Source organism: Rhinatrema bivittatum, chromosome 12 (genome assembly GCF_901001135.1).
Source record: "Rhinatrema bivittatum chromosome 12, aRhiBiv1.1, whole genome shotgun sequence".
Taxonomy (NCBI): Eukaryota; Metazoa; Chordata; class Amphibia; order Gymnophiona; family Rhinatrematidae; genus Rhinatrema; species Rhinatrema bivittatum.
The window spans coordinates 70,864,729-70,889,992 of NC_042626.1; the positions used below are offsets into that span (position 1 = coordinate 70,864,729).

At 43.6% G+C, this 25,264-nt stretch overlaps 1 protein-coding gene across 1 annotated transcript in view; it reads left to right on the plus strand.

Moving 5' to 3' along the window:
• Window positions 1-24,871, plus strand: part of LOC115073649 (keratin, type I cytoskeletal 9-like) — a 45,860-nt gene extending 20,989 nt beyond the window's left edge. Inside the window, exons 9-16 of the mRNA XM_029572249.1 lie at window positions 8,301-8,928; window positions 9,826-9,908; window positions 10,025-10,181; window positions 14,059-14,220; window positions 14,307-14,432; window positions 14,745-14,962; window positions 19,922-19,983; window positions 24,517-24,871. Of these exons, the coding sequence (XP_029428109.1) occupies window positions 8,301-8,928; window positions 9,826-9,908; window positions 10,025-10,181; window positions 14,059-14,220; window positions 14,307-14,432; window positions 14,745-14,962; window positions 19,922-19,983; window positions 24,517-24,614 (1,534 nt within the window). The 3' untranslated portion in view covers window positions 24,615-24,871. The remainder of the gene's footprint in view (window positions 1-8,300; window positions 8,929-9,825; window positions 9,909-10,024; window positions 10,182-14,058; window positions 14,221-14,306; window positions 14,433-14,744; window positions 14,963-19,921; window positions 19,984-24,516) is intronic.
• Window positions 24,872-25,264: the final 393 nt, after the last annotated feature.

Here is a 25,264-nt window from a genome sequence, read left to right on the forward strand (position 1 = left end):
CAGGGCATAAGAACCTGGCAAGTACCCAAAAACTAAGTCTATTTTATGTTACCGTTGCTAGTAGTAGCAGTGGCTATTTTCTAAGTCAACTTAATTAATAGCAGGTAATGGACTTCTCCTCCAAGAACTTATCCAATCCTTTTTTAAATACAGCTATACTAACTGAACTAACCATGTCCTCTGGCAACAAATTCCAGAGTTTAATTGTCCATTGAGTAAAAAAGAACTTTCTCCGATTAGTTTTAAATGTGCCCCATGCTAACTTCATGGAGTGCCCCCTAGTCTTTCTATTATCCAAAAGAGTAAATAACCAATTCACATCTACCCGTTCAAGACCTCTCATGATTTTAAACACCTCTATCATATCCCCCCTCAGCCGTCTCTTCTCCAAGCTGAAAAGTCCTAACCTCTTTAGTCTTTCCACATAGGGGAGTTTTTCCATTACCCTTATCATTTTGGTAGCTCTTCTCTGTACCTTCTCCATCGCAATTATATCTTTTTTGAGATGCGGCGACCAGAATTGTACACAGTATTCAAAGTGCGGTCTCACCATGGAGCGATACAGAGGCATTATGACATTTTCCGTTTTATTCACCATTCCCTTTCTAATAATTCCCAACATTCTGTTTGCTTTTTTGACTGCCGCAGCACACTGAACCGACGATTTCAATGTGTTATCCACTATGACGCCTAGATCTCTTTCTTGGGTTGTAGCACCCAATATGGAACCCAACATTGTGTAACTATAGCATGTGTTATTTTTCCCTATATGCATCACCTTGCACTTATCCACATTAAATTTCATCTGCCATTTTGATGCCCAATTTTCCAGTCTCACAAGGTCTTCCTGCAATTTATCACAATTTGCTTGTGATTTAACTACTCTGAACAATTTTGTATCATCTGCAAATTTGATTATCTCACTTGTCGTATTTCTTTCCAGATCTTTTATAAATATATTGAAAATTAAGTGTCCCAAAACAGATCCCTGAGGCACTCCACTGCCCACTCCCTTCCACTGAGAAAATTGTCCATTTAATCCTACTCTCTGTTTCCTGTCTTTTAGCCAGTTTGCAATCCACGAAAGGACATCGCCACCTATCCCATGACTTTTTACTTTTCCTAGAAGCCTCTCATGAGGAACTTTGTCAAACGACTTCTGAAAATCCAAGTAAACTACATCTACCGGTACACCTTTATCCACATGTTTATTAACTCCTTCAAAAAAGTGAAGCAGATTTGTGAGGCAAGACTTGCCTTGGGTAAAGCCATGCTGACTTTTTTCCATTTAACCATGTCTTTCTATATGTTCTGTGATTTTGATGTTTAGAACACTTTCCGCTATTTTTCCTGGCACTGAAATCAGGCTAACTGGTCTGTAGTTTCCCGGATCGCCCCTGGAGCCCTTTTTAAATATTGGGGTTACATTTGCTATCCTCCAGTCTTCAGGTACAATGGATGATTTTAATGATAGGTTACTAATTTTTACTAATAGGTCTGAAATTTCATTTTTTAGTTCCTTCAGAACTCTGGGGTGTATACCATCCGGTACAGGTGATTTACTACTCTTCAGTTTGTCAATCAGGTCTACCACATCTTCTAGGTTCACCGTGATTTGATTCAGTCCATCTGAATCATTACCATGAAAACCTTCTCCAATACGGTTACCTCCCCAACATCCTCTTCAGTAAAACCGAAGCAAAGAAATCATTTAATCTTTCCACGATGGCCTTAGCTTCTCTAAGTGCCCCTTTAACCCCTCAATCATCTATCAGTCGAACTGACTCCCTCACAGGCTTTCTGCTTCGGATATATTGAAAAAAGTTTTTACTGTGAGTTTTTGCCTCTACGGCCAACTTCTTTTCAAATTCTCTCTTAGCCTGTCTTATCAATGTCTTACATTTAACTTGCCAACGTTTATGCATTATCCTATTTTCTTCTGTTGGATCCTTCTTCCAATTTTTGAATGAAGATCTTTTGGCTAAAATAGCTTCTTTCACCTCCCCTTTTAACCATGCTGGTAATCGTTTTGCCTTCTTTCCACCTTTCTTAATGTGTGGAATACATCTGGGCTGTGCTTCTAGAATGGTATTTTTTAACAATGACCATGCCTCTTGCACATTTTTTACTTTTGTAGCTGCTGCTTTCAGTTTTTTTCTAACAATTTTTCTCATTTTATCAAAGTTTCCCTTTTGAAAGTTTAGCACGAGAGCCATGGATTTGCATACTGTTCCTCTTCCAGTCATTAATTCAAATGTGATCATATTATGATCACTGTTGCCAAGCAGCCCCACCACCGTTACCTCGCTCACCAAGTCCTGTGCTCCACTGAGAATTAGATCTAAAATTGCTCCCTCTCTCATCGGTTCCTGAACCAATTGCTCCATAAAGCTATCATTTATTCCATCCAGGAACATTATCTCTCTAGTAGGGATGTGAATCGTTTTTGAACGATTAAAATTATCGTCAGATAATTTTAAAATCGTCCAAAATCGTTAGAGTGCACGATACAATACAAATGCCCCCGATTTATCGTCAGGGGCATTTGTATTGTATCGTTAAATAGGGGGCGGGAAAACCGGCACACCAAAAAAACCCTAAAACCCACCCCGAACCTTTAAAACAAATCCCCCACCCTCCTGAACCCCCCCAAAATGTTTTAAATTACCTGGGGTCCAGTGGGGGGGTCCCGGCGCGATCTCCCTCTCTCTGGCCATGGCTGCATTAAGAGAAATGGCGCCGGTGGCCCTTTGTCTTTATCATGTGACAGGGCAAAGGTAGCGCCGGCGCCATTTTGGTTCCTGGCTCCTGAAGTCACGCGTGCAGGAGATCGCCCCCGGACCCCTGCTGGACCCCCAGGGGCTTTTGGCCAGCTTGGGGGGGGCCTCCTGACCCACACAAGACTTGCCAAAAGTCCAGCGGGGGTCCGGGAGCGACCTCCTGCACGCGGGCCGTATTGCCAATCTTCAAAATGGCGCCGGCGCTACCTTTGCCCTCACTATGTCATACGGGCGACGGACGCTGTGATGGAAGAAGTTACTCCTGCAGTCAGCTTCATAAGGCCCAGGGAGCTCAGTCACAGACATGTCCAAGTCTTTCTTACAGAGGGAGGGTCAGACCATAATGATGTCCTATACTTCAGCCATGCTTACAGGCTCACCAGGATGGCCACACTAGCCAGATTCTGCTCAGGGTCTGAAGAAACAAAAACCTTTACAATAAACAAAGGACAAGATGTAAGCTCCACAGATGAGGATGAGAGGTTGGATGACTTGGCATGCCTAGTTGAAGTATGTTGCAGACTTGAAGGATCAAATAGTTAACGAACTGTACGAGCATGTCCAAGCGTTAATTCAGAAGTTGGAACTGATTCAGAAACAACACTCTCAACAAGGCATGCTGCGACAGTGAACCATGAAAGTATTCTGCACCGATCAGCAGCCCAAGACATGAATTCAAACAAAGATTTGGGAATTTCAGGGAGCCCTGTGGTGAAATTAAGCTATCTGCTGTTTCATTTGCAACTGATGCCACTGATGCGACATGTCCCAACTGGAGCTGAGATCGAAAATGACAGTGAAGTACTTTTGCAGAGCATGGTACATTTTATCATCAAATATATTCTCTCAGAGTCTTAGCCAAATCTATCAAAACCGGCCCTTCCGTTCATTGCACTATTTGGCAGCACATATTCCTACAAGAAGGTTTTTTTCAGGAATGAAAAACATCAAAATTAAATCAAGATCCCTCAATTCAAATAGACACATCTATCTGGATCACTCAGCAACTCTACATCTAGTGACTATTGTGCAAGCACAAATCATGCCAGATATCTCGCTAAATCAGTGTTTAATACAGTGATGAGCAAGTAAGGAAATAAATGAGTCCTCTCATTTGAAACTTGTTTATAAAATGCACATTTACATTAATAACAACATACATTTCTAATATCCCCTATCTTTTGGGAAATTGCTAAGCAGCTCCTGGGAGTGGGAAAAACAATTGTAATGAGGCCACTCACACAAAAAGGTTGGACATCCCAGTTCTAGAAGCACCATCAACAGATTAATAGGGAATTCAGTCTTTATTATCTAAACACAGAAAAACAGAATCATTGCAGATTTTCCAAAACGGATGTGCAAAACAGTTTGATTCAAACTCAAAGCAGTCAGATTTTAGCCTCAGTTCAAAAAGATCTTCCAGTCTAACAATCAGACAAACCATAAACAGAACTTTGCTATTTCTCCCTCACCAATCCATTTTTTTGAGAACTTTTTAGTCTGTTCTCAGATCACAAGCCAAAACCCTGCCGAAGCTTTATAACTGCAGTATTTGGACGCACCTCTAATAAATATTTGTAGAGTATGATCCATCCCATTCACATCAGAGAGGGAAATCTGCCATCCCTTTGCAAGCACCCAATAGTTTTGAGGCAATAATGGTACGCTGACAGTTGTTGTTCATGTTGAAGCCATAGAACACCTGTTTTCTTTGGACAGACTGACCACAGCAATGACAAGAATGCCAGCAACGTAAGTTCAGGTAACTGAGAACACCACTGTGGACATCAGTCTTCTGGAGCCACTCCTTGCCACTGCATACACTCCAGTCATCTCAGAGGGCCACAGACAAGAAGTCAAAAAGCTGGAGAGAGGTGTGAAAATTTGATTGGGAAGAGGCTTCCTTGTGAGTATCCCTTCTAGTTCCTACTTGATGCCATCTGTGAGGGTCTTACAGCTCAATTGCTGCAGGCATCTATGGTGCAACAACTGTCTTGCAAACTGTTTTTGGCCTCTGAGACTATAGAGGACATAGAAAGAACACATGCAGTGCAATGTTTCTGCAGAATCATGGCGTCGATTGGAACTTGTGAGATGGGCCTTTGTTTGCAATAGTTACAACCATTTGCTGTATAACTATACAGTGTACAACAATGATTGAAAAAGAGTTGTCATTGGTGAACCTTTGGTTTAAAAATATACTTTCTTATCTACACAAATGTGGAGCTTTTTTTTAAGTGCTAGACTGTCTCTCCTCTCACTGCATCCTCTCTCTTTTTCGTTCTCTCCATCTCCCCTTATCCCCATCTCCTGCTCGATCAGCCCCATTTCATCCATCAGTAATTCCCAGTGCATCTTTTTATTTGAATCCTTGAAATAGTGTGAAAATTAAAACATTAACACCTGGTCCAAGACCGGTGTTAAATTGTTGGCCTTAGCAAGTTTGAGTTGGATAGCTCATAGAGGAAAGTGTACCGTGCTATCAATCAGATACTCATTAAGCTCTCATTTTCATATAATTTATTTATATTTGCATGCATGCTAATTATAGCACATACATTGTTATTATTTATTGGTTTTTATATACCGGTGTTCAATATAGAATATCACATTGGTTTACATTGTAGCTGTTCAATATATAATATCACATCGGTTTACATTGTAGCTATGATCAAGAAGTTGAGGTCTTCTTGTTGTACATTATAACATCAACATACCATCATCTAGTTCATATTTAACATTGTGTTTGTAACTGCATTATAACTTCAGTAAAAATGTATTGAACATTGTAATTAACTCTTATTTCACATTGTATTTGTTCTTATTTAGCATTGTTATCAAGTCTTATTTAGTATTGTAACTTTAAACTTACTAATTTCTTACAAAGGGGATTAAACTGTAACAGTAACAAGAGTATGGCCTATGTAGAGTTTTGTTATTATGGTTCTGACAAATTCTTACCCAGGAGATTGAATGAAAAATAGTCATGACATGAATGTTGAGTTAAAACTGTATGTCCGAAGGGTTATCCTATCGTGTGATGTCCTCAGAAATGGGTATTAAACGTTTTGTTGCGAAGGCTTTTTGGAAAAGCCATGTTTTTAGTTTTGTTTTGAAGGTTTGCATTGTTGTCTCCAGTCTTAGCTGTGTTGGTAAGTTATTCTAGAGGGTAGGTCCGGCTACAGATATAGTGCGTTCTCTTATCGTGGTCAGGTAAATTGCTTTTGGAGAGGGGATGGGATGAATCCTGTGTTGTTGGAGCGGAGGTTCTTTTCTGGGTTGTGGAAGTAGAGGGATGTGTTCATCCAGTTGAAGTTGTCAGTGTAAAGAGTTTTGTGGATGAGGGTGAGGACTTTGTATTGGATTCTGGATTGAATGGGCAACCAGTGTAGGTTTTTAAGGATAGGTGAGATGTGGTCCGATCTTTTACTGTTTGTGAGTAGTCTTGCTGCTGCGTTTTGGAGTAGCTGCAGGGGTCTGAGAGTGGATATTGGGAGGCCAAGCAGGAGGGCCTTACAGTAGCCCAGTTTGGAGAATAAAAGCATCTTCTAAGATTGGTTTAGCATGCACACTAATCCATTAGTGCAAGGCACGTTGGGGTTCATATTCAGCTGCTAGATGTCTAATAAAATGTATCTGGATAACTCTAGCAGGATATTCAGCAGCATGAATACCTAGATACATTTACCCAGCTAACTTTAGGACTGTTCTATGCCATGACCAGAGTAAGCCAGATAAATTATCCATCTAACTAAATATCTTAATTCTGAATAACTTATCGGGTTAATTTCATCCAGAAAGGCCCCAGAATACCTCCAAGTTATTCAGCTCAGTTTTATCTGGCTAACTACTTAAACAGATTAGGGATGTGAATCGTTTTAGGACGATTAAAATTATCGTCCGATAATTTTAATATCGTCTTAAACCGTTATGGAACACAATACAATACAGATTCTAACGATTTATCGTTATAAATCGTTAGAATCGTGAGCCGGCACACTAAAACCCCCTAAAACCCACCCCCGACCCTTTAAATTAAATCCCCCACCCTCCCGAACCCCCCCCAAATAACTTAAATAACCTGCGGGTCCAGCGGCGGTCCGGAACGGCAGCGGTCCGGAACGGGCTCCTGCTCTGAATCTTGTCGTCTTCAGCCGGCGCCATTTTCCAAAATGGCGCCGAAAAATGGCGGCGGCCATAGACGAAAAAGATTGGATGGCAGGAGGTCCTTCCGAACCCCCGCTGCACTTTTGGCAAGTCTCGTGGGGGTCAGGAGGCCCCCCACAAGCTGGCCAAAAGTTCCTGGAGGTCCAGCGGGGGTCAGGGAGCGATTTCCCGCCGCGAATCGTTTTCGTACGGAAAATGGCGCCGGCAGGAGATCGACTGCAGGAGGTCGTTCAGCGAGGGTTCCGGCGCCTCGCTGAACGACCTCCTGCAGTCGATCTCCTGCCGGCGCCATTTTCCGTACGAAAACGATTCGCGGCGGGAAATCGCTCCCTGACCCCCGCTGGACCTCCAGGAACTTTTGGCCAGCTTGTGGGGGGCCTCCTGACCCCCACGAGACTTGCCAAAAGTCCAGCGGGGGTCCGGAAGGACCTCCTGCCGTCCAATCTTTTTCGTCTATGGCCGCCGCCATTTTTCGGCGCCATTTTGGAAAATGGCGCCGGCTGAAGACGACAAGATTCAGAGCAGGAGCCCGTTCCGGACCGCTGCCGTTCCGGACCGCCGCTGGACCCGCAGGTTATTTAAGTTATTTGGGGGGGTTCGGGAGGGTGGGGGATTTAATTTAAAGGGTCGGGGGTGGGTTTTAGGGGGTTTTAATGTGCCGGTTTTTCGATTTTTCGATTTTTCACGATTTTTCACGATATTTTACCCCCCCAAACGGCAACAATACGATTCCCTCCCCCTCCCAGCTGAAATCGATCGTTAAGACGATCGAGGACACGATTCACATCCCTAAAACAGATACCTCGGAGACGGGTCAGCCCATAGGAATTTTCAAATCGTGACTTTTATCTGGCTAAGTCTGAACTTAGCTAGACAAATGGCACTAAATATCAACTTTATTTGTTGACTGCACTAAATGGTTTTAGCATGCAGATTATATTTTAATTCATGGGCTCCTAAGAGCTGTCTTCATCAGTTCAAGCACCCTGCCAGCGAGGAGTGCAAAATGTGCTACTGCATTGCCTTTAACCTACTAGGTAGAGGTTTTAAGAGAAGGAAAATGTACCTAAAAGAGTATGACGTATTTAAATAAAAGGTTACTCTGCTTTCTTCAAAAGACTGAACATATTATCCTAAGTGTTTAACAGTACTCCACCCATCTCCACCCTGGCATACAAGCATCCCGAGGGCATCTTCATTTCTGCTGGAATGGTCATAACACAATAGATTACTATTCATTAGAAAATGTATCCAGTTATGGCAAGTGTTAATATGTTGGCAATCATTATTTTTGCTGTGAATGAAGGTGGATGGAATTCAGCCATGAAACACTCCCTGGGTTCTGTATATAAGGACGATACCAATTTCAGAATCCTATACTTTTCACCTAATTATATTTCCAATACTTCTGTTCCACTTCGGCATGAAGCCAATGGCAATGCACAGGCAGACTTCCTCATACAATGTTGTTACTTCTGGTGGAAGTGGAAGCTTTGTTGGGGGTATGGGTAGCTCAGGTTTGAAGTTTTCTGGGGGCTCCAGCTTGGGTAGCATCTCTGGAGGAACTATGGGTAGAGGCTTTGGTGCTGGCGGTGGCTCAATCAGTGCTGGTTTTGGCAGTGGTAGTTTGAAGGGTGTCTCAGGTGCTGGTTTTGATGTTTGTGGCATCAGTGGTGGCCAAGACGCTGGGTTTGGTGTTCTTGGCTTTGGTGGTGGCCATAGTGCCGGATTTGTTAGTGGTGGCTATGTAGGAAACTTTGGCGGAGCTGACAGTCTTCTGTCTGGTAGCGAAAAGCAAACTATGCAGAATCTCAATGACCGTCTGGCTGTCTACCTGGACAAAGTGCGTGCTTTAGAGGAGGAAAACACAACGTTTGAACTTAAAATCAAAGAGTGGTATAAGAAGAACTACTCTGAAGGTTCTCCTGGAGCTCAAGACTACAGTAAATATGAATCAATAATCAAGGATCTGAAAAAAGAGGTAAGAAATATTCTGTAGCTGAAATCTTGCTAGAATTGTAAGCCCACAAAATTGTGCAGATAGTTCAATAAGATCAGCATATAATCTACTAAAAATATGATGATGACACAATAAATTATAGCTATTCTGCTTTTCATTTTGCTTTATTGACATTAACTATATTTGTTTGGCATCAAGATCAGTAATATTTCATAGAAGATGGTTTCTCCATGTTGACTCTGCATAGCCTAATAGACTCTTTGCAAACTCAGTACTGGGACTTTTTCCAGATCTAGATCTCACCATAAAATACAATGAACCTCGTGTTCAGAGATCAGAATTATATATTTGCAACTGTATGTCGAATACTACAACATGGATTTTGTGAGGCAAAAGTTTTCAAGACATATATTAATAGGTAATCAGGGTTTTAATCAGCAAAGATTAAAGTTCAGATAATTTAAGGCAGGAATTAAAGAGATTAAAATAATATTTTTTACAAAGGCAGCTGCTGTAATATTAAACATTTGTTCTCTATACATTTCTGTGTATTTCCTTACAGAGATAAATATAGTGTTATGGGATGTATAATGAGTCAGGGGCTCCCAGAATCATTGGATTGTATTCTAAGACCAAAGCTGAGAGTGTTGCAACCTCTGAAAAGTGCTTTTTAATGCTTCTAAACTGAAAAACATTTTTACATGTGTTTAAGCAGAGGTCCTCTGCTGATTGATCAAACATATAGTGAGATCCAAGTCACATGATCTCCTTTGTTCTGTCATGGCATTCTAGTTATGATTTTAAAAGAAAATTGGGTTTGGAGGCCTAAAACAGAGACACAGTGCTAATCAATTGGGTCCCTACTGATGTATATTTGAAAGATACTCAGAATGATATCCACAGCTTCCTGTGTCCTAGATATTGGAAGCCATTATTGGCAACGGCAAGACTGTGCTGCTCATCGACAATGCCAGGCTGGCAGCCGATGACTTCAGGGAGAAGTGAGTAGCAATTGTCAAAGCGATAAACCTGAGGAACCAGATCACATTTATTAGCAGCAAATGAATCGATTAAAGAGATCTTTTATTAAAATGAAGTCCAAGCGTTTCTTTTTCAGGTATGAGAATGAGTTGTGCTTGTGCCAGACTGTTGAGGCTGATACCAATGGCCTGCGCCGAGTCCTGGACGAGCTGACCCTGAGCAGGGCTGACCTGGAGATGCAGATAGAGAGCCTGCAGGAGGAACTGGCCTACATGAAGAAGAACCATGAACAGGTGACATCTTTCAGCTTCTGAGACTCATCCTATGCTTGACCTTTACCCACATCATTTTCTGTCATCAGAAGGGTTCATCCCATTCATATCCATGGCAAAACTCATTAGAAGATAACAGCTAAATAAAACTGCACTCAAGAACACAAAAGAAGCCTTCAAATAGGACAGCTTCAAAGATGAAAGGGTAGAAGATTGCATGTGGAGGAAACTATTTACTTTCCAATGGGGTAAAGAATGTGATTAGCTACATTGATTGATAGGCCTTCAAATCAGGGAAAAATATATTTATATATTGTAGTGCATTTAGACAATTAGAGTATGAGCTGCCAGCAAGATTGTTCACACCCAGGGCCATTGAGATCTTGATTTTAAGTTGCCACTCCCTGGGAGCAGTAATTTAATGATACCCATCACATTGTGACTAATTGCTTTATGAAACTAATGTAAAGATGCATATATTATACATTGCTGAGGTATAGTGTACTTCAAGTTAGAAACCTTGAAGATAGCCTTAGCTGCAGTTTATGAATTATATCTGCTTTATTATACATTTTATGGAAAAAGAAAAAATATATGCATTTTGTAAAATTGGATCTCAAGCACCTATTCTGACAGCTCACAGCCCATGTTTTTAAAATTAGCAGTACATTGCTCTTCACTTTCAGTTACATAGAAACATAGAAATGACGGCAGAAGAAGACCAAGCGGCCCATCCAGTCTGCCCAGCAAGCTTTCACACTTATTTTTCTCATACTTATCTGTTACTCTGACCGCCGAGGTCAGGGCCCTTACTGGTAACTCCCTAGTTCCAATTTCCCTCCACCCCTGCCCCTGTCGCAGAGAGCAGTGCTGGAGCCGCACCAAAGTGAAGTATCAAGCCTAATTGGTTAGGGGCAGTAACCGCTGTAAAAAGCAAGCTACTCCCACGCTCATTTGTTTATCTAGCCTATGCAATTTAGTCCTTGTTGGTTGTTGTCTGAATATAAATCCTTTCTTCATTCCCCCTGCCATTGAAGCAGTGAGCTGCGCTATATATGTATTTAAGGTGAAGTTTCAGGCTTGCTTGGTTCAGGGTAGTAACCGCCGTAACAAGCAAGCTACTCCCACGCTTATTTGTTTACCCAGCCTGTGTAATTTAGTCCTTGTTGGTTGTTGTCTGAATATAAATCCTCTTTTCTTCATTCCCCCCTTGCCCTTGAAGCAGAGAGCTGCTTAGATATGCATTGAAAGTGAAGTAGCAGGCTAATTTGGTTTGGGGTAATAACCACCGCAACAAGCAAGCGACTTCCCCGGTTTTTTGTGAATGCAAATCCTTTTTCCACATTTCCTCTTGCCGTTGAAGCTTAGAGCAATGCTAGAGTCGCATTGACAGTGAGTATGTTTATTGAATAAGGGTATTAATCATCAGGTAGTAGCCGTCATTCCCGCAAGCCACCCCCATTCCTCTTCTCTTCATTCACATTCTCAAGACTTTATGGATCCACAGTTATATACAGGCCTGGATTTGCCAAAAGGCAAACTAGGCCTGTGCTTAGGGTAGCAAAAATATTGGGAGTAGCAGAATTGCTTCTTTTCAGCTGTGCTGAATCTCACTCAGCAGAACAACTCAGCTCCACCTTCTCCCCTCCCCTCCTAGACAGTATGCAGAGAACAGGAGGGGAGGGGGCGAGAACAGAGCACAACCCCTCCCCTCCTGTCCTCTTACTACCATTCCTCTCCTGTAGCCAGATAACTTTCTTGCTCGCAGGGCTTACTCCGTATGGACCTTTTTATTTTTATAAGGTAATATAAAAAATGGAAATGTTTGACAATATGCTTCAGATTCTTTCTGCAGAATCTACCACTGAACTGTGGCAGAAAACCATAGGGGCTATGCTTCAGATCTTCTGTGTCCTGTTTTCTGACCTCGGGGGGGAGTGGAGGAGCGACAGCTCCCACAGTGCCTAGGGGGTGTTTAAATGTAATTTGTAAATCAGACCACTTGTCTTACAATATTTAATCAAGGAATTTTTAAAATTAAGTATTTATCAAAGTTGGGATATTTAACTTGAAGATTAATAACTTTTCCTGTATTGCACATATGCTATTTTCAAAATTCTGCATTTATATAGCACTGTTTATCTGCATATTATTATTATGTGGCCAATTCTGGCGTAGATGGCCTGGTAGCACATTCCTGGTGTGCAGACGACATTAAAGTGGACCATTTCTATTTTATTTTGTAACTATAGCTGAGCGAGCTGAGGCTCAGCGAGATAAAGTGACTCTCTCAAGTCCATACAGAGTCAAATTGTCCATCTTCACCCACAAGCGCTTCTATCTTCCTCTCCTCTGGCATCTGCAATGCTAAAACCGCACAACGCTTCTTGCATTACGCTGCTTTGCAGTCAAATTCTGGAATAAAATTCCACAGGCATTGCACATGGGGACCTGCCAACTCACCTTCATCAAGACATGTTCAGCCAGACCTTCTCATTACCACCCTTTTGCACCTAAGCACTTGTAACTAGGGGCTTTTCCTAAGGTTTCCTGGTACTCTAATTTCTTCTCTCCCTTCAGACTCTGTTAGTGACCTCCTAACCTTTACCACCCTCTCCTCACTCCAATTATAATAACTTTTGAGTTTTCCTATGCCAGGTGATTGCTTCCTACCCCACCCACCACTGCTGTAATTTGTTAGTGTTCCCTGGCCTTGCATTCTTCACTGCCTACCCCCCTAGACTATTAGGGGGGGTCCTTCTTCCCCATTCACACCGTCCCGTCTGACTGAACCCATCTTAACTGGAGATCCCCCCTGCAAGCCTCCCTCTGTTACCAACACTCAGCCCTGTGACAATGTGCGCCTGCCATTTCTTGTAATCCACCTTCAGGCCGAGTCAGAAGGGATCGCGGGAGAACGCTCTCCCGCCGCGCGCCCAGCCAGCTCTCCTGGACGTGCGATCCTATATGTAAATGAAGGGGTCGCGCTAAAAGGAGGCGCTAGGGACGATTACGCGCCCCTAGCGCCTCCTTGGCCCAGGAGAGGTGGCTCTGTCAGCGGGTTCAGGAAACCGATGCTCAATTTTACGAGCGTTGGTTTTCCGAACCTGCTGACAGCAATCAGTTAGGGAAGTGGATGCCGGTAAAACTGAATTGTCCGTTCCCCTAATCGGACCGGCTGGCACATTTTTTAATATTTTATTTACTTATTTATTTTACATTTTTGGTTCCTCTGACTTCATATCGCTAGGATGTTAAGTCAGAGGGAGTAGAGAAAAGCAGCATTTTCTGCTTTTCTCTACACTTTTTTTGGGCTGCTCATAAATTAACGCCTGCCCTTGGGGGGGGTTGGCTGCACATTTTACTTTCAGAACGCCAGATGACTAACTAAAGGCCTCATCGACGTGCATTTGCATATGATGAGCGCTATTGGTTTTCACAGGGGTTGGCCGCATGTTTTTGAGGCGCTCAATCCCTTACAGTACAAAGGGTAACAGACACGCGCTGAAAACACGCAACCAAACACGTGTTAAACAGTGCGCATGGCCAAGCACACTTTATAGAATTGGCCCGCTTGTGCTTTCTCTACAGGAAAAGTTGGAAAATTGAAAATGTGGCAGAGTAGATGTGAACTTCCGTAACAGGATGTGACTCATAAATCAGTGCCTTGGTCATTAGGCCACACCTTTCTCAACCTGTCCTTGAGAATAAGATGACTGAGTATTGTGTAAATTCTGCTATTAAATCCTTCCTATGACAATCGTATAAACTTATATAGATCTTTTTTTTCTCCTAAAATGTCGCCCTATTCTGATCATGATAAATCTTCAGTTTTTACACAATGCCAAAATATGAAAGAAGGGAAGTGCCGCATCCTAACTGCTCAATCTGTTTGCAGGAGATGAAATCTCTCTCGGGTACGGCTGTCGGTGACGTGAATGTAGAGATGAATGCTGCCCCAGGCATCGACCTCACCAAGCACCTGAATGACATGAGAGCCCAGTACGAAACTTTGGCTGAGAAGAACCGGAGAGATGCCGAAGAACAATTCAATAAAAAGGTGAAACCCCTCCACCAGCCTGTCCTGTAAAGCAAAACTGAACCAGATTTCCTCCAAAGTGTCATTTCGTGCTTCCTTTGTTTCAGACCATCGAGCTAAGAAAAGAAATCTCTGCCGGGGCAGAACAGATGCAGTCAAGCAAGACTGAGATCACAGACCTGAGACGTACCGTTCAGGGACTGGAAATCGAGCTGCAGGCCCAGCTGGCCATGGTTTGTCATAAAAACACCATAGTCCCTGGAATAAGATAATATAATATTATCCATAACTATAGCAGCTAGATTCCAAAATAAAGTAGCTCTTTAGAGAAGTAGCCAGATTGGCAGATGTTGTGCCGGAAAACTGCAGAGCTGCATGATTCTGGAGTTGCAAATCTTACAAACAATTTAGCTCCAATATTTCATTTTGAATCAGCACCTAAAACTGAACCATGATAGCAAAGCCCTAACATCTTAAGCTAACCTTTATTGGTGCAGCTCTTGCTGATGTTAAAGCAGTAAGCTGTTCTTTTTCTTGCCAAACAGAAACAGTCCCTTGAAGAAACCTTGGCAGAAACTGAGGGGCGTTACTGCCTTCAGCTCTCACAAATACAGGCCATGATTAGCAGCGTAGAAGATCAACTGGGCGAACTACGGGCTGACATGTCCCGCCAAAATGCAGACTATGAAATGCTCCTGGGCATCAAGAACCGGCTGGAGATGGAGATTCAAACTTACCGCCGCCTGCTAGAGGGCGAGGGAATGTAAGTGTGGTATGACTTTGGAAGATGAGAAACTTCCAGTGCACAGTGGTTGGCTTACTTCTGGTGTTCAGCAGGTTAAGAGCACCAGAGACAAGGGTCTGTTCTGTTATGTCCAAAATTCCACATAGAGCACACATAGCATCGGCAAAAACCAGTCTCTTTCCCTTACTCTCTGAGTTAAATATCTATCAAACCTGTGGAAAGGACTCAGCGCACTCTGATATTCTTTTGCCATGCACAGCTAGCCATGAAAGTTTCTAAAAGCATGTCAATGACATCTCTTAGGTTATCACTGATATCCATCGGAGGAATATCATTTTTGAGTGGGCAATAGTGAAGAAGTGGTGAATGTTTGGGCCAAAAGATAAAGCAGAATTAGCAACTTTGTCTTTTGTAGCTCCACTTTAAGTAACACTGAAAGAACTATTTTGGAAAGCAATTCCTATTCATTCCCTTTGTGAAAAGTCTGGAAAAGAAGTTCATATTACCCTGTTCAATAAGTACAGTACCCTTCTGAGTCAGGGTGCCCAGATTCCTCCCTGATTCTCCCCTTTGCATGATCCCTGCTGACCCTAAGCACACCCTCAGACACTGCTCTCTGAAGATGTCAGTTTTCTGCTTTTCTGGAACACTCAGGCACTTAATATTAATTTATTCACTTCTTTGCTGTCTGCCAATTTGTCCTTATTGTCTTCTGTCAATGAAAGGACACAGACAGCTGACGGTGGAGGGACCACTTGGCTGCTAGTGAGGGAGCAGCCCTGCCTGAGGAAGTAAGGACCTCTCTGGCTGGGGTTGACTGGGGTGGAGAGAAATTTGGAGGACCCTTGGGCAGTTTAAATGGCTAAGAGGGGGTTCGGGAGTGGGTGAGTTCTGCTCCGTTCCAGCTAATCTTTCTTTAAGGTGAGAGAAAGGAAGGACTAATTATATGATGGAAGTAAGGAGGAGGCTCAGAACTATAGGGTGGTTAGTCTGACCTCTGTGGCAAATAAATTAATGCAATCACTGCTAAAACAGAGGAGAGTGCAGTTTCCGGTATCCAATGGATTGCAAGGTCCGAGGCAGCATCGTTTTTCTAAAGGTAAATTTTGTCAGATAAATCTGGGTGACCAGAGAGTTGGATCAAGAGAAGTGCTAGACGTAGCGTACTTGGATTTCAGTAAGGCCTTTGACCCGGTTCCGCACGGGAGACCCATAAATAAATTGTGCGCCCTTGGTGTGGATCCTAGAGCGACTGACTGGGTTAGAAACTGGCTGAGTGGAACAAAGAGTAGCGATAAATGGAGGAGGGGGCTGTTACGAGCAGTGTTCCTCAGGGATTGGTTCTTTTCAATATTTTTGTGAGCAACCTGGCAGAAGGACTGTCGGGAAAGGTTTGCCTTTTTGCCAATGATACCAAAATCTGCAACAGGTTTAGACAGCCAGGAAGATATGGCAAACATGAGGAAGAATCTAGCAAAGCTCAAGGAATGGTCTACAGACTGGCAGTTAGGTTTTAATGATAAATAATGCAGAGTAATGCATTTGGACTGCAAAAACCCAAGGGAGAGATACAATATTGGAGGTGAAATTCTTCTAAGCACAAAAGAGGAGCGGAATCTGGGGGCTATTGTATCTGATGATCTTAAGGTGGCGAAAGTGACAACAAAAGCCAGAAAGATGCTTGGGTACACAGGGAGAGGGATGGTCAGCAGAAGAAGGGAGGTGATGCTGCCCCTGTATAGGTCCCTGGTGAGACCTAACTTGGAATATTGTGCACAATTCTGGAGACCCCACCTTCAAAAGGATAGAAACAGGATGGAGTGGGGCCAGAGGGAGGCTGCTAAAATGGGCAGTGGTCTTCGTTCCACAGCCTAGGGGGATAGACTTAAAGATCTAAACATGTACACCCTAGAGGAAAGGCGAGATAGGGGAGATATGATAGAGACACTCAAATATCTCAAAGGTTTCCATGCACAGGGGGAAGCCTCTTTCAATGGAAAGGAGGCTCTAGAACAAGGGGTCATGAGATGAGGTTGAAAGAGGGTAGACTCAGGAAATATTTTGATACAGAGAGGGTGGTGGATGTGTGGAGCAGCCTCCCAGTGGACCTGATGGAGACAAAAACAGTATCAGAAATCAAGAAAGCAAGGGATGAATGCAGGGGATCTCTAAGGGAGTGGTGGGAACTGTAAGGGCTGGCTAAATTAGACAAATGGGCAGACTAGTCTTTTTTTGCCGTTATATTTCAACGTTCCTATGTTTCTATGATTTGGGCTGACCACATTGGCCCAGAGTAGGAGAGAGGGAGGGAAATGTCACATTGAGGTTGGAGAATTTATTTATTTTTTGCGCAAGTTTTTTAAGTAATGACATGCCCAATGGCTGCTGAGTATAAAAAGCTGTTTAATGTGCTTTTCTTCCTCCCGACCTATTTGCATGTCATAGCTTCCTGCATCCTATGGGGACGGCTTTTTTAAAAAATGCATGTAAAATAAAATCCCTGTGCTAAAATCTAACTCTGATTTTAGTGTGGGTTTTATCACATGGGCCCCTTAGTAGGTCTCCCCTTTTCTCCATTTGCACTGACAAGCAAGCCCCATGTGACATCCTTACTTATTTACCCCCTTGCAAACTGCAGGAGGAACCAAAGACAAAGAGACCTGAGCATGCGCACCTCCGTCTGCTCACACTGTTTAGCCTGCTCTCCAGGGCCGAGGATTTCGTGCCCTAGTCAAACCTTTGGTCACGCTCTCTGCTCCCCAACTTGCCTGTTGGTGGCAGCGTCGGCACGGTGCTCCCTCTTATTGGCAGCAGTGACTCCTTTTTGGGCAGTATTAGATCTGCCTCACACTGGCAGGAGTTTGCCGCCCTCAGAATTTCGGCACTCTGGTGACTGCCTGGCTTGTTTCATGGAAGCACCAGCCCTGCTGCCCTCAGTATGTTGGTAATATCACACCAGGTCCTAGCAGATGATGACCTCATTTAAAAAGAGGTGATTATAAATGGATGACATAGTGAACCTTTTCAGATGGTCTCCAAATCCAGTAAAGGACTGGATTTCCCTGCTCCCGTTTGCTTCCTTGTTTATCCATTCTGTTGGCTATAGAGAGGAACTGAAGACTCAATTTTACTCTCCTGATACTTTCTGTGATATGTGATTTTTTTTTTCTTTTCTTGTGGCTTGAAAATAATAGCAGCTGAGACGTAGCTCAAACTGTTTCATGTATGATCCAGTGACAAAGGATGCTTAAACGTTATTTTCAGCGTGATAGCAGGACTATAATGGATTCATAAGAAGGTTTGCAATGTGTAGGGCAATTTTCAGAAGCTTATGAAGGGGCTAAAGCTTGTGGGAACAAAGGACCCATGGACTTATTCACAAATTTTCAAAACAGACTTATACAGACATACATAAGAGAAGGTACAGAGAAGGGCGACCAAAATGATAAAGGGGATGGAACAGCTCCCCTATGAGGAAAGGCTGAAGAGGTTAGGACTTTTCAGCTTGGAGAAGAGACGGCTGAGGAGGGATATGATAGAGATGTTTAAAATCATGAGAGGTCTAGAACGGGTAAATGTGACTCGGTTATTTACTCTTTCAGATAATAGAAAGACTAGGGGGCACTCCATGAAGTTAGCATGTGGCACATTTAAAACTAATTTGAGAAAGTTCTTTTTTACTCAACGCACAATTAAACTCTGGAATTTGTTGCCAGAGGATGTGGTTAGTGCAGTTAGTGTAGCTGGGTTTAAAAAAGGATTGGATAAGTTCTTGGAGGAAAAGTCCATTACCTGCTATTAATTAAGTTGACTTAGAAAATAGCCACTGCTATTACTAGCAACAGTAGCGTGGAATAGACTTAGTTTTTGGGTACTTGCCAGGTTCTTATGGCCTGGATTGGCCACTGTTGGAAACAGGATGCTGGGCTTGATGGACCCTTGGTCTGACCCAGTATGACATGTTCTTATGTTCTTGTGCACATGTGGCATGTCACCTTGAGCAGGTATAACTTACTGTACCTATATTCACATGCATACTCATGAAAATTACACGTATCCATATAAATGGCTTCCCCATCTCAACCACCCAGAAGTGCAATGGAACATCTCTTTGGTTGGGAGGGTCAAGTGAACAAATCTCCATCCCTCTTCCCGGCTCTGCTCTATGTCCCCGTACCCGTACAGACTCTGTATCTCTCTTCCCTGCCCTCTTGCTCCCTCACTACCTTCCTGCTCTTTCCTCCCCTGCTCGACCCCTTCTCTTCCCCTGTCCCACCCCATCTCTCTCTCCTAGCCCTACCCTCCTCTCACTTTCTCTTCATTTTCCCCCATACCATTTTAATCATCAGCAGGAGGAGGAGCGTGGTGGTGTCTCGAACCATGTCCTCTTCTTATGTCATCTGGCCTGACACTCTACAGAGTGCTATGTGAGTCAAAGCAGCAGTCAGGGCCAGAGCTGCAGAGATGAAGGAAATGGATAATACACAATGCTCTTCTCCTCTTGATGCCCAGCCCGTTCCAGATCTCCCAAATCAATTCTAAAGGAAGGGACAGATGTTGGTCAGCCACGGCCATTGTAGCCCACCCATTTCAAAGCCTATTCTGCCTGCACAGTGCCTCCCCCTCTCTTCCCGGAATCCCTTCTCATTCGTCCACAGAGAGGGTGAAGGGGTTCATGCAAAATCTTGTTTTGCACATACTTTTCTTGGGTCTACCCTGGGTTAATTTTCAAAGGCTGATTTAGGCATATGAACCAGGATTTATGCACATAAATCCTTTTGAAAATTCCCCCCATTGAGAGTAAACTTGATAAGGAAACATATTCTGCTAGTATAACATAGTCACAGTGCTAATCTTTAAAAAAAATTGTTTTGAATCCAACATTCAGCCAAACTCATCTCCAAGTTCATTGTTACTCTTCTAACTCCTAATCAAATGAAATAGTCTAACAGTTCACTGTATCATTTCTTTTAACAGAAGTTCACAGTCTGGGGGATCTTCATGGTCAACTGGGGGAGGTTCTGACAGCTATAAACGAGGTAAACAACTTCATTTTTTACAGAGTCTAGTTTTTTGGCATTTATTGCCCATTAATGCCTTACCTACAATGGCAGTCCATCGTCAGTCCAGTTGACAGGTATCTGTTGAAGTATCAGTCGTATTAAAATAGCCAATCGTCAGAGCAACAAATCATAGGGTAATTTTCAAAGTCATGTTCCTGGGTAAAATGGTCAATCTGAAAGCTGCTTTTCTCAAATGTGATGATCGAGGGCTTAAAGGAGCACTTAGGGAAGACAAGGCCATCGCAGAAAGACTAAATGAAATGAGGAAGATGTTGGGGAGATACTCCCATTCCAAGGACGATTTTCAAGGGTGATGATTCAGATGAACTGATCCAAATCACAGTGAACCTGGAAGATATTATAGGCCAGATTGATAAACTGAGGAGTAGCAAATCACCTGGACAGGATGGTATGCATCCTAGGGTACTGAAAGAACTAAAAAATGAAATGTCAGACCTATTACAAGTAGTTTGTAACCTGTCATTAAAATCATCCATTGTATCCGAAGACTGGAAGGTGGTCAATTTAACCCCAATATATAAAAAGGGCTCCAGAGGTGATCTGAGATACTATAGACTGGTGAGCCTGACTTCAGTGCTGGGAAAAATTGTGGAAACTATTATAAAGAATAAAATCACAGAACATATAAATGGTTTAATGGGACACAGCCAGCATGGATTTACCTAAGGAAAGTCTTGCTGCATAAATCTGCTACATTGTTTTTGAAGAAGTGAATAAATGTGGTTAAAGGTGAAACAGTTGATGTGGTGTATATGGATTTTCAGAAGGCGTTTGACAAAGTCCCTCATGAGAGGCTTCTAAGAAAACTAAAAAGTAATGGGATAGGAGGAGATGTCCTTATGTGGATTGCAAACTGGTTAAAAGTCAGAAAATAGAGAGTTGGATTAAATAGTCAATTTTCATAGTGGAAAAAGTTAAACAATGGCATGCCTCAGGGATCTGTACTTGGACCAGTGCTTTTTAGTATATTTATAAATGATCTGGAAAGAGGTACAAGTGAGGTGATCAAATTTGCAGTAACTCAAAATTATTCAGAGTAGTTAAATTACAAGCAGATTGTGATAAACTGCAAGAGGACCTTGTGAAACTGGAAGATTGGGCGATCATATGGCAGATAAAATATAATGTGGACAAGTGATATATATATAATGTGGACAAGTGATATATATATATATATACCCCATGCTGTAGTTACACAATGTTAGGTTTCATATTAGAAGTTACCACTTAGGAAAAAGATCTGGGCATCATAGTTGATATTACATTGAAATCGTCTGCTCAGTGTGCTATGGCGAACAAAAAAAGCAAACAGAATGTTAAGAACTATTAGGAAGGGAATCATACCTATAAGGGAGCTTGGACCGACGTGCCGCAAATGCGCAGTAGAGAGCGGCTCTGACGGACGAGCTGCGCATGCGCGGGCGAGAGAGCATGTCGGTCACAGTTCAATGCGGAGCCAGGCTGAGGCGGACAATATGGCGTACGGATGCAGCGGGGAGGAGCAACGGCGGCGATATCCGTGCGTCAGGTGGGCCAGCAACGAGCCCGGTGGTGAGGCGGCACAAGAGAGGGACCCTCGGAGACCTCCCATCTCAGTGTCTGCGTGGGGCCACGCTTAACGGATCCTGGGATGGCGGGCCAGCGGCCCAAGCTGCTGACAGGGTTGTGGATGGGGTGGGAGGGCAAGGAAAGGGAAGAAAAAGAGGGAGTGGAGGAGGGCTGAGGGAGAGGGAAGGGAGTTGTGGATTAGGTGAGAGGGGAAGGAAAGGGAAGATGAGGGGATGGAAGGAGAAGGGAAGAGGACATGAGTGCGTAAGTGGGAAGGGTAAGACGTTCTAGAGAAGAGAAATAGAGGGAGTGGAGGAGGGCTGAGAGAGAGGGAAGGGGTTGTGGAAGAGGTGGGAGGGGAAGGAAAGGGAAGATGAGGGGATGGAAGGAAAAGGGAAGAGGATATGAGTAAGTGGGAAGGGTAAGAAGTTGTGGAGAAGAGAGCGGCTCTGATCTGACCGATGGAATCTTGCCTGTTTGAACGGGCTTAACGGCTAATGGTAAATAAAACAGAAGATGTCATAATGCCTCTGTATCGCTCCATGGTGAGAACGCATCTTGAGTACTGTGTACAGTTCTGGTCACCGCATCTCAAAGAAGATATAGTTGCACTGGAGAAAGTACAAAGATGAGCAACCAAAATGATAAAGGGGATGGAAAGGCTGACCTATGAGGAAAGGATAAGATGTTAGGAATGTTTTAGCCTGGAGAAGAGACGGCTGAGGGGGGATATGATAGAGGTCTTTCAGATCATGAGAGGTCTAGAATGGGTAAATGTGAGGAGGTTATTTACTCTTTCAGATAACACAAGGACTAGGAGGTACTCCATGAATTGTTATGCTTGACGGACGCCAGGCTATTCCTGTTTCCCGCCATGCTCACCTCCCGACAAGTCGAGCGGGTCTGCCGTACTCCTGACACCAACACTGCCTTGCTGCCACTTCCTCGCAGCACTGAGACCTCTGCTGGCTCGCTTCGTGCGGCTGGCGCCGACACTGCCTGCCTTCCATGGCCTGGATGTTGCCGACATCTCCCTGCACCCGATGCCTCTAGGCACGCACATGCGCCCTTCTTGGACATTTAAAGGTTCCATGGCAGAAAAGCCCCACGGCCCTTCCTGATAATCCCAGTAGCCCTGCCGTATAAAAGGGCTTCTCAGATATTCCAGCATTGCCTCGGCAATAGGTCATACTCGTTCAAGTAGCTGATTGCCACATTGTTCCTGGTTTCTGTTCCTGCTTCATACCTGCGTCCTGTCTTCAATTCCTGGTTCCTGTTTCTGTGTCTTTGGTGGTCCTCTGTCCTCATCTGGTGATTCCTTGTCCGTCTTCTCCCCTTACTGTCCTGCCTTGCCTTCCTCCCACTGGATTGACTCTTCAGCTTTGGACTGTGACTTGGACCCTGGCTTTATCATCATTTTGGATTCTTGGCTGGCCTCAGACCTCCTTTTGACTTCGTTGGATCGCTGCCCGCTCTGATCTCGGTTTGAGCTCATTTCTGCTGTCTACTGCCGGCCTCGACTTCTGCCTGACTTCTTCTTCTCACTGGCCTTCTACTTCTGTGACGGATCTTTCACCGCCCAGAGGCCTGCGCCTAAGTCCATCCGGCCCCGGCACCTCTGAGGAATGTGGGCTGGTACTGGTGAAGCTCCCGTTGGGCCTCTGCTCCAGCCAGCTCTGCCTACTGATGATGAGGACCTGCAGGGAGCACTAACCTCACCTCGGCCCAAGGCTCCACACTTCAAACACGAATTTAGCAAGTAGCAAATTTAAAACAAATTGAAGAAAATTCTTTTTCACTCACCGCATAGTTAAGCTCTGGAATTCATTGCCAGAGGATGTGGTTAGTGCAGTTAGTATAGCTGGGTTTAAAAAAGGTTTGGATAAGTTCCTGGAGGAGAAATCCATTAACTGCTATTAATCAATAGGGAATAGCCACTGCTTGTTGCTGGGATCTATTTAATGTTTGGGTACCTGCCAGGAACTTGTGACTTGGATTGGCCGCTGTTGAAGACAGGATACTGGGCTTCATGGACCCTTGGTCTGACCCAGCAGGCCATTATTTATGTTCTTATATGTTCTAAGTTCACATGGCATGCCATAGCCCGTGCACTTTTATGAGGAGATGTTCCTGTGATCATGTTCAGTTCAAGTCTTCCATTGCCCAGGTTTTATGTCTTCCAGGTTTTATGTCTTCCATTGCCCAGGTTTTATGCTCCCTGTTTAATGTAACTTTACTTTCTACCTTGATGTTAATTGGTTTCCCCTCAGTTACATTGTAAACCGGTACGATAAGACCTTGTCTTGAGCATCGGTATAGGAAAAGAAATTAAATAAATAAATAAATAAATAAGTGGGGAGATGGGGGGAAATAGCACACATACCTGGGATTTCCAGGAATACACGCACTATTTTGCGCAAGTTATAACATAGCCATGTCCTTGGGTGTAAGCCAGCAAACGCTCGCACATGTGCACCCACACGCCCGATCCTGAGTAACCCCACCTCGGAAGGCCTCCACTACAATGCGGGTAAAAGCACAAGCCTCGTAGAATCATGAGTCTAACTTTACCTGCATACAGGGCAGGCAACGTGCCTGCCCGCGAAATTATCTATTTAGGAAGTCTCTGGCGATTATGAAATCAGCACAATCATGAGAAAAGTCAGGAATGGGATTGGGTCCAGCAGAGGGGCAAAGGAATCCCAAAACCAGGTGATGGTTCTCAATAATGATCATTATTATTATGATTCTTTGCCCAGTGTGTTGTGTTCAGTGTCGCTTACCAGAGCACACTCTCAAGCTCTTGAAAGCCATTGCGTTTAAAGGCACAGGCTTGTTTTATGGCACGGGGTATGTGTTGCACTAAGAGTCTTATTATGGGGTTTCCTTCTTAGACTTCATCTCCTTTTCAGCAGCTAACCATTTGTCCTTTGGTTTCAGACCCAACCAAAATCAAGAAGACTAAGACAATAACAGAGGAAGTGGTTGATGGTAAAGTTGTCTCCTCCTGTGTCAAGGAAACCGAGGCGAGAATGTAGCAGTGCCCGTTTGTTACAGAGGGTGCTTTCCTGAAATACCAAACTGGACCTGCACCAGGACACGTCTGAAAACAAGGCAGCCTTCTCAGAGACTTCACTTCAAATACCCTGCTTTTTCTTCCCTGCTGAAAAGATGTCAAAGAGAACATTGTTATGATTGTAATGAGCCAGACTGATGGGAATAAGCACTGGATAAAATCAGGAGCTGGTTCTGTTTGCTGGTGTCCATAAATAAAAGGTTTTTCTGCTGCAAGCCACATACATTTGGGCTGGGTTTTGGCTCACATTTCATGTTAGTTTTTAACAATAACAAAAATTAGAGTTACCAGTTATTCAAAACAAGCAGTCAGAAGTAGCTAATTCTTAGCTACTTCTGACCCACTTGAAAACAAGATACAAGAACCACACTAGCGAGTTTGTTTTCAAAGAAAGTGCTATGTGATTCAAATATTTGCACACTTGCTAGTTTATAAATACCAAAAGTATGTGCATATTTTCAGTTTCACACACATATTTACCTGAGCAAAAAAAGGGGTGGCCTATGGGCCTTCCAGGGAGGGCCGAGAGGCATGCATGGACGTTGCTATTTTCTAACAGGCCCGTTTAATAAAAAGTGCGGGAAAGCCGGCGCTCCGAGGCGAGCGCCCGCT